At 40.2% G+C, this 10,000-nt stretch overlaps 1 protein-coding gene across 10 annotated transcripts in view; it reads right to left on the bottom strand.

Annotated features, from left to right (window-relative positions):
- slc4a2a (solute carrier family 4 member 2a) overlaps positions 1-10,000 on the bottom strand; it is a 38,810-nt gene that overhangs the window by 4,313 nt on the left and 24,497 nt on the right. For all 10 annotated transcript variants that reach the window (XM_083541656.1, XM_083541654.1, XM_083541657.1 and 7 more), the window contains 13 exons: positions 9,825-10,000; positions 9,563-9,698; positions 8,214-8,403; positions 6,870-6,975; positions 6,402-6,586; positions 5,872-6,088; positions 5,531-5,734; positions 5,229-5,377; positions 3,126-3,320; positions 2,820-3,035; positions 1,953-2,042; positions 1,670-1,836; positions 1-113 (listed from right to left, as the gene is read on the bottom strand). The exon at positions 1-113 is cut by the window's left edge and continues 141 nt beyond it; the exon at positions 9,825-10,000 is cut by the window's right edge and continues 5 nt beyond it. In XM_083541656.1, coding sequence (XP_083397782.1) covers positions 1-113; positions 1,670-1,836; positions 1,953-2,042; positions 2,820-3,035; positions 3,126-3,320; positions 5,229-5,377; positions 5,531-5,734; positions 5,872-6,088; positions 6,402-6,586; positions 6,870-6,975; positions 8,214-8,403; positions 9,563-9,698; positions 9,825-10,000 — 2,144 coding nt within the window. The remainder of the gene's footprint in view (positions 114-1,669; positions 1,837-1,952; positions 2,043-2,819; positions 3,036-3,125; positions 3,321-5,228; positions 5,378-5,530; positions 5,735-5,871; positions 6,089-6,401; positions 6,587-6,869; positions 6,976-8,213; positions 8,404-9,562; positions 9,699-9,824) is intronic.

Raw genomic sequence — 10,000 nt, 5'->3', positions numbered from 1 at the left:
GCCAGGGCAGTCCAAACAAAGCTGAGATCCCACCCACAGCTACGATGATCAACAGGTCCAAATGAAAGCCTGAGCCCTTTACCAGCATCCTCTCTTTTTTACTCACAATAAGACTAAGGAAGAAAAAAAAAAAAAGGTTACCTTCATTTCAGAAATTTGTACCGATTCCATCATACATTACATTCTTATCACATCTTCACGGCACGACCGTACGAATCAAACGCACGCAGTAAAGACCGATATCATGCCAGGTTACAGGGTCAAAATTTCATTGTGCAGAGCCTCCATCAAGACCTTCTTAAATGTACATGTGCATATGCTCGCACACTGCAGACGTGCAACATCGTCAGTGCACTGCAAACGCATGCGAACAGGCAAAAAAGTGCAACCATTAAACCGAAAAAAGAAAAACAGAGTGTGCATTTACAGGAAAGCAAGAAGTGAGAATGATGCTAAAAATAGAATTTCACCTTTAAACTAGTTGACCATCCCGGTCCAGCATTTTAAACAGGTGTGCATAATTAATTTTAAATGGAGAATACTTTTTTAAAAGCAAATATCAAGTCAAGTTTATTTCTATAGCGCTTTTCACAACAGACATTGTCTCAAAGCAGCTTAACAGAATTTAACAGTTAAGGTGAATGGTGTGTGTTTATCCCTGATGTGAGCAGCCATGGTGACTGTGGCAAGGAAAAACTCCCTTAGATGTTATGAGGAAGAAACCTTGAGAGGAACCAGACTCAAAAGGGGAACCCTTCCTCATTTGGGTTAAATCAAGAGTGTGATCATAAATCTTTCAACAATACAGAACACTGGAGAGTGAGAACTAACATGAGCACTGGAATGTAATTATGAGTAATGAGTAAATATCTCAAATAATAGTTTATTTAAAAAGACATCTGTGGAGATCTGTTACATCCAGCTGTTTTTCTTCTACTCATTTCTAATGTGCACACATGCACTTAATGTAATGATGTAATGAACATGGAAACAGTCGAGACATGGCCAAGCCTACCCAGGAGTCTCAAAGAATTATTAGTATGGGGTAGAATACTGTAATTGGATAATAATTTCACAAGTGACATCATAATTTAGTGGATCAGTGGAACCATATTATATGTATAAACTATACAGTATACGGCAGTGGGCGTAGACGAGCACCGTGAGTGGAGGGCAGGGCGGAGCTTACGCTGCTACGGTTGCCTGCCGCGCAAAATTGTCAAATATTTTTAAAAATGTTCTTGTATCGCTACAGTCATCTTAAGTTTGAAAAATCATAACACATGGCATTTATCTTATACCCTGAGTAGAGCACATGAACTGCATGTTTAATTGTATTGTAATGTAATTGTAACGTTAATGCTTGTACCCGTTTTTAAAATGGGTTTTTATCAGGGGTTCATTGAAGTTTTAGTATCCTAAACTGGCCGTTTTGTATCCTACACACACCTTTCGCTCGAGAGCTATCAAACAAGGAAAAGCTATGGTCTGACACGCAATTACTCCACTTAAAAGGCGCCACTTATTTAAACCGTTGCACTGCCACCGAACTTTCAGACACTCTCGAGTGATTAGAGTCGCTCTGATATGATGGGAGACAATCACTGCTGGTTTTGTTGTAATTTGAAAAATTCCTAAACATTGCCTCAAAACGATAATGTTGGCTCACGTGGTGATTTGGGTCTCCATGAAGATGAGGATGAAAACGAGCAGGGCGGGCAGAATACTGGCAGCCATCATCCAGACTGGGAACTGACCATCCGAGCCCAATGGGTTGATTAACCAGCCTCGTTTCTCTGGGCTGGTCACACTGAAGCCGTCCGGCACACTCAGTTTCTGTAGGGGGGGGACGAGGGAGACTTGAATTTCAAGCAGATTTAAGCTGCACAGATTTGTGTAGAAACATCTACGTATGGGAATAACGTGCTGTAGTATTTTCTTTACCAACTCACCTGTGTGAAGGTGTCTTTTATGCTATAATCCACCAAAACCATGATGAAGATAGCAATGGGAACACCGAAATCTCCAATGACCCTACGGAGCTACATAAGAAAACCTGGTTTTAGAAAAGACTTAATTCACAATTCTGTATACGTCTAAATCAGAAAACCCTGTTGTACGAGCAAACGGAGACGGACCTTGGGTACAAAAATAGGGTACAATTTTGCGAGCAAATTGCGAAGGTACGAGCAAACCCATGCTGCCGGTTCTCCACTGTCGACCGGGGGATAGAATCAGTCGCTTAGTTGATGACGTGACTTCAGTTCAATTTTTATTTCACTAGAAATCTTGAAAAATGAAAAATCTACTTGCAATCGACCACTACCACATGGGTAAGTGTTCAACTATGTTTACATTACGGTAATTTGTGGCGTATTTGTTTGTTAAAATAGGCTAGAAATTTCTAAAGTGCAGAAATAAGCGATCGAATGAAATCTCGGAACAGTTTAAATCGCTTTTACATTCATTCTTATGGGGAAAATTTGTTCGAACGTACGAGCAAATGGACCTACGAGCAATTTTCAAGAACGAATTATGCTCGTCCAACGGGGTTTTACTGTACATTCTAAAATACAGCAAGGTGGAGAGCAGGGTTGCTGAAGGTCAACACGTGGTAGTTTTTCTGTTCAAATGTACTAAACCAGGAAAATAACTGGTCAGTTGATTCTGTAGTTTTGCCAGATTACCCACGTCCCATCAATCATGCAGCAACCTAACAGGGAGATCAAATGCTCCTCAAAAACAGGTGAAGCCACTGCACTTTTCTTTACATGCTCCACCACAAAAAAAACTGCAAGTGTTTGGTATCAAAATCTTACACTGCCAGGGAAGAAGGCGCTGTTCTTAAATTTGCGCAGGTAGTAAGCGATGAAGAAGGTTCCTGACATAAGCACCAGAGACAGCAGTGCTGTATTGGGCTGGTTCAATAATTTCCCAGGGATGTCTTGCGCTCTGCTGGAGTTGACTGGTAACTCTGGTGTCGTGTAATTTTCTGCTGTGCTGTTGCAAGAGGTGAGAGGGTGGTCTTTAAAGATCTAGGGAGAAAAAAAACAAAAAAGACACGTGTAGATTTCGTATTTTTTTTTTACACACAAAAATACGAATAAAAACGAAATGGGTTTTACCTTGGCAAGCTTCGCGAAGGTCTCGTAGATGAAGATGAGGGAGATGAGGAAAGAGAAGATCTCCTGAGTGAAGCGGGAAACAAAACGCACCAGGAAGCTTCCCTCGAAGGCCACCATAACCACCACGATAATTACCAGCCAAAATCCGATCCATACCCGGCCTGTCAGGTACTCCATGCCATAGGATGTACAGAACTGTCACAAATAAATAGGGGTTAATGTGCAAAGATTCTACAGGACCAATTTTAGAGTGTTTCTGGATAATTCATACAAGCTGGTTTTAGATAACACCATTAAGTTACCATTAGTGTTTAAGGTTGTGTACTCTGGATCTGAAGTTTAAATCCCAGCCACACTAAGCTACCACTTCTGGGCCCCTGAGCAAGGCCCTTGACCCCCTGAGTTGGATGAATGAGATAAATGTAAGTCGCTCTGGATAAGGATGTCTGACTAATACTATAAATGTAATTAGAGTAATTACTATTAACACAAGCACCAGTGTTATTTTGTCACCAATGCTGCATTGAATTAAGGGCTGCAGCTTGTAAATTGAATTGAATTAAATTCCTACTTGCTAATTTAGATTCTTCTTCTCAACCACGAGTCCCATCAACTCAATATGGCTCCACAAAGCATCAGTTGCATAGAGTGATCAATATAGACATATTTGCTTGTTAAATGCATGAAATCATCATCATCATCATCATCGTAGCTTGAGATCCTTAAAGCTACACTAAAAGAGAGGAGTGGACAGCTGGCTTAAAGCAATGACGGCACTCATTGTTAGCCAGCACCCGAGGTGGTGAAAAGAGCCAGATCAGCCTCTACTCCAGGGCCTAGCAAAGTTCTATACATTGTGTATAAACCCGCCGCTGCTTCGTCACCTGTGGAAGAGCGATCTGGCACAGAGGAAGAGTTGCTAAGCAGTGCAGATGTGCAGATGGTGTATGGATTCCCAAGGAAGAAAATTCAAAGGGCATCGGCCAGTTTAAAGTCATCTCACTGTTAAGTGTTAAAGGCAAGATGATCTTCAGTTAGGGAGGCTCATGAAGTTAGAGGAGACCTTACTGTGTTATTGTTGGACCTTGCTAATGTGTATGGATCCATACCTCACAATCTCATTTTGCTCGCCCTCCAGTGACATCGTGTTCCTAACAAAATCGTGGACCTAATCCTGGACTATTGCAGCAACTTCAGGATAAGAGTCACCACTGGGTCAGGTACATCAGACTGCCATCGGCTAGAGAAAGGCATTATTACTGGCTTTACCAGAGCCTTGGTAAGCTGTTTAACTGTAGCCTTAAGGATTCTACTTTTATCCAGAAAGCCAGTAAGGAGCTCAATTTTGGCTCAGTAAGGTAGACAATTCAGGTCTTCCAGGAAAGTTTAATGCCTGGATTTACTAGCATAGTATCCTGCCCCGATCCTGTTGCCAGTGTATGAAATGCCTAGAACAACAATCAAGGCCCTTAAGAAACAGAATAAGCAGCTATCTGTGAAGGTGGCTTGGTCTACCACAAAGCCTGAACAGTGCTGCTTTATACAGTACCAGTAATATTCTGCAACTCCCGGTTAACAGCCTAAGCAGTTTAGAGAGTCGGCAATATAGAGAGTCTAGAGAGCCAAAAGTGGCAGCAGGTGCAAACAGGGAGGAAATGGAGTGCAGAGAACTTGCTGAGTCACGGTTAAGGCACAGAATCACTTTTTTAAATGGATACTGGATAAAAAAAAAAAAAAAAAAAAGAAAAAAAAAAAGGACTGAATCATTAATATGTGCCAAATTAAATAAATAAATTTAAAATGATTATAAAACGTAATAGTACAAAATATTAAAATCAATAATTAAAATAGAATATAGCGCTCCCCATGCAGCTCGCAGTCTCCAGTGTATAAACAATCAACACGTGGTGTCGGTGATTTGCCTCTAGAGGCCGCTCTAGTAAAGACGCTCTCTTCTCAGCCGCTCCAGCAACCCGGAAAAACTATCGGAATGGATTTTTGCATTTAGCTAATAGTTCCAGCAATCAACTATCGATGCAGATTGTATGCGCATACACAGAATATAGCTGTTAAATTGATAGATACAAAAAGAAATTTACTCACAGAAAAGAACGCCTCTTCAAACACTAACAAGGGTCCAGAAAAGCCAACCACTAGAAGGGGCTGAGCTCCAAGTAAACAAAACAAAGCCCCCTGTACTGCAGTGGCAACGATTAATTCTGACACGCCCATCAAACCATCAGTCTTATCACCTGCAAGAGGGATGAATGAAAAAGACCACCTCATTAAGCATACACAGTGATATCTGAATTTCACTGTCGGGTTCTTTCAGTAACAAAGGCAAGGAGCAAGTGAATAAATGAACAAGCACACAAACAAAACAAGCATCCCAGGCATCAACTGACCCAACAGTCCTCCAAATGTAATAGCAGGTGAGAGGGCAGCAAAATAAATGAATATGACAGCAGCCATGCACTGAGGGTTGAGGGCATCCTTGAAGTCGCTGAGGTATTTGGGGTAGCGGTTCTTTGCGTCTCGTATCGCCCCGCCAAACGGGCGCCCCGTCCTGCGCAGGGGGTCTTCTACGGGTTTACTTGGGGGCAAAAGAGCTGCACAAAAGCACAGGCGTAGACAATGAGAGAAAAGTTTGTGAGATCAAATGACTAAATATGTATAATAAGCTAAATTAATAATAGGTTTTCTTCACAAATAAAGTGTGTATAAATTGCATGCATTATATTTATACCCTCGTCCTCTGGTCTCTTGGGTTCCTTGGACTGCAGTTTGACCTCTTGCTCGTGTCTCTTGCGAAGCATCTCTCGCTGGAATCGAGCCACAGAGTGCAACAGCTCGTCACCTCCTACCTCGGACGGAGGAAGCACGATACTGCAGTCCAAAAAGCTGTTGATGGCTGTCAGCAGGTCCCCGCGCTCATCCGCCAAATATGCTGCCTCGTGAAATTGCTGTCAAGATAGAAAACAAAACAGCTGGTTAAAAATTGTATTGTAGTACAAACGAAAGTCGATTTTAATTTAGTTTTTTCTTATTTGCATTGTTATTATTTAAAAAAAATGGTTCATGCGTTTATTAAATCTATACAGTGTATTTTCACTAAGGATGTGTTTTCATATTTACAGGTCACACATTTGCATTTTAATTAAGATATTAATCTGTCGGTCTTGTTTTTGAAATGCACTCCAAAGCAGTCACACGGTCTGGGCCAAGTTCCAAATTGATTTCCCTCTGTGCAGTCAGCGCGATTTGCACTTAGCTTACTTTGTCGGACATCAGGGTGGATATGGAGCGTCCGATTTGGTGGTAGTCCATGTTAGCGATGGGCGGCCCGAGGAGGACAAACATGAAACGCACTGGTATCGGCACCTCCAGCACCGACTCCAGCAACACCGCCTCCTGCAGGCGCACGAAAGCCATAGACGGCTGGTCCAGGAAGTCGACTCTGCCTGTGGAGATGAACATTTAGACCAGGCAAAAAATAAATAAAAAATATATATATATATATAAAATTTTAAACCCCAGTTCAAATGACAAACTATTTTATATTTTTCTGTATATTATAATTTATAATATTAATTGAACAGTTTACTCACTTTTCATTTAATATATTTGTTTAAATGCAGTTTTATTATTATTATTATTATTTATTTATTTTATGGAATAAAAACACTTCAGGACATGCCGTTATTGGAACATAATCGTCAGATCGCCCTGTGAAAGTCAACTCACCCACGAGCACGACGGTGGCTTCTGCGTTTTCCGGGATCTTTTCCAGGAGCTTGAGCTCATGCTTAGATTTGGATTTGTGCAAGCCCAGCACTAGAGAACTGTCTTTCTGTAAAAACACAGAGGACATCTTATCTACAGATTAAAGCTGGTAAGATTCACCGATTAGCAAAATATGTTTTGCAACAACTTAAAAAAAAAAAAAAAAAAAAGTGCATTAGATACAAGCGTGCACTTTAATAGCACGTTAATGCAAATTTCTTTTTAACTGCAATCGAATTTTATTAACGCGCCATTAATGCAGTGTGCGTTTCTGTTTGACAATTTTTTTTATTAAAAGAAGGTAATATAATAAATATAAGAGAGGCGAAATTAAAACCTTCGATGCAACACACGTTTATTCACGCCATCCTATCTTTACTCAAGATATAAAAATAAATAAATAAAAACGGCACGTAATTATTTTTTTTTAAACATTTGTTTTACTGATGCGCCAAAGTCTCAAACCAAGCACCAAAATCCGCCAATTAAAACCGTCCGTGTGGAAACGTAGCAAAAGTCCAGTTTGGTGTCCTGATGTTTTACCCGATTTTAAACGCCACAATTATTCGGAAAAACATTTACAAGAATATATTTGTTCGTGCCTATGTTGTAAAAAAAAAAAAAAAAAAAGTATTAATTTAAAGTACATTAAGAAAAAAAAAATGTGCGATTAATCGTGAGTTAACTCGTACCGATCGTGCGATTATTCACGATGAAAATTTTTTATTGATTGACGGCCCTAATCAAGATGCATCGTTTTTAAAACATATTTGCATCGGTAAACATTTTTTTATTTATATGTAATTATTAGTATCAGTATTATTATTTAGAAAGTGACCAAAAATTTGTGACCAATATTTTATATATAGGTTGATTTCTCCTCGCTAAACTGTTTCGAGGCGTGTCCTGAGGCTCACGTAGAAAAGAGATTAACATGGCAGAGGTAGAGCAGAACAGGAAAAGATCTGATTTCAATTCATCTTTATCTGCACTACAAAAGGTCTGTTTGTAAAATGATTTGCGGTTTATCTGAACCAAAGAAATAAAAGTATGTACCACATTAAATTGCATAAAAAAAATTTTCCATTGTATCGTAGTGCATTGAATCGCAGTGTCTCGAATCATATTGGAATTCGGTCACACGCCATTGTAATGGGGTGAATCATATCTCATCGGTAGCGGAGTGTTTTTAACGTATTGTATCATCAAAATGTAACTCTGTTATGGAGATGCGCATCCCTAATACAGATCGACACGTGTGCATCAAACACGGAGACAAATACAGAACTAAACTACATGCTGTACTTCGTTCTTGTCGATGTCGACAAAAAGGTGGGAGTCAGGTTCTGTGGTCCCTGCTATGAGCGGGTCAGCAGCAGAAGGTTCTGGATGGGCGATATGGTTGTTGCTATGGTGATGAGGCATCAGAGAGGTGAGGCTGGCTGCTGAGATGTTCCTGTTGAATGAACTGTGCTCCTTCCCATCACTCGGGTGACTGAAATGAGAGAAGTTGTTCGATCATGATGACAGAATTACGTACACTGCACAACTCTTGACGTGTTAATTATACTGCACATCTGGACCTTCTGAGTACATTTTTTTTTTTTCCATTGTTGCTGATATATTATTCAACATAAAGCTAGCAGAAGTCTGATATCTACACACATCCCACATACACTAGGATGCTGCTTTCAATTGATTTGCAGGGTATTGCTTCTTGGTTTGTGAGCTTCTCTGTATTTCAGTTTGTGCCATTTTGGTATAAAAAGGGTACATTTTCTACAGGACCACTAGCATTAGAACCATATGAACCAGCTTTGGTTTTAAAATCAATTCCAGGCAATCGATCCTTTAGCCGAACATCTTATATTTCAATGTACCCAAACATGAATAGGTTATTAACATACATATGTACAGAAGCCTCTAATAATATGGCCAGTGAAAGACTTACAATGTTAATAAAATACATTTAGCATTTCGCAATTCTGATTATCCAGTTCCAGGAATGTTTTTTTTCGCAACACAAAATCAAACAACATGCTTGTGTAGAAGATTTCTAGAAGAAGAGGTAAGAACAAAATACAAAAGATGATCGACAGGAAGTATTGTCGATTTTTTAGATGCTGGTCTGTGATCACTTCGGGCATAATCCAGGGAATTATAAAATGAATTATAAAAAAAAATTATAAAAAAAAAAAAACATTTTATACAAATAAAATTTAACCTTGAAAAACTGACATCATAGGGTGCACTTAAACCCTCCACAATAACTTTGCCAAATTTTAACCAGCCGTTTCTATACACACCCTAGTCAGAAAAAGAAGAAAAAAAATGTATAGATAGAATAATAGGGTGACTACACTCCTTCAGTGGTTGACCCCCCCCCCCCCCCCCCCCCATTTTTTTTTAAATCAATCAATTGATTAAACCATCTAAAAATGCCAGAAAAAAAGTACTTTAAAAGATGCCAGGAGGATCCTTTATGTCCATAATGCTTTTGTTTGCTTTATGTCCACAAATATTTCCTCCATTGTGTCATTTTAGTGGGATTTTTCCAGTTTTCAGTCACAAGCAATCGTTATATGCAGCATTTAAAAACTAGTAGTTCTGCCATCGTTTGTGGGACCCACAATTCTGAAATAGTGTGTGCTGACCTGTGTTTAAGCAGCAGTGCTCGAAGCACGTTAGCTCTGTCTTCAGCTCGGATCTGGTCGGAGATGATCATCTGTTCCACCACCTGATGAGCGATGCCAGGCAGTGTCCTTTGGTCCAGGTCCAGCAGTACGACACCTGGCCATATACACAATCAGCATGAATCAGAGGGACAGGACCACGGTATTTATCTATAGCTGTAATCGATATGCTTATGTAAATATGTTTGTACGTGTGTGTGTGTGTGTGTGTGTGTGCGCTAACCGTGTGAGATTGTCCTACGCAGCTCCAGCAGGCTGCGGAATGACAGCGAGGCAACGTGTGGTTTCCCCCAGCGGTCCGTTTCCTCCTCCACGTCCTCCTCGAACTTGATCCAGCGAGCCGTCTCTCTCCACTGCATCTCCTGGTTCTTATCCATCAGCAGCTCGTTCAGCTCCACA

This window comes from Silurus aristotelis, assembly GCF_946808225.1.
Source record: "Silurus aristotelis genome assembly, chromosome: 5".
In the NCBI taxonomy this organism is placed as follows: Eukaryota; Metazoa; Chordata; class Actinopteri; order Siluriformes; family Siluridae; genus Silurus; species Silurus aristotelis.
The sequence above is the reverse complement of the archived record's forward strand: the minus strand, read 5'-3'. Positions and strand labels throughout refer to the sequence as shown.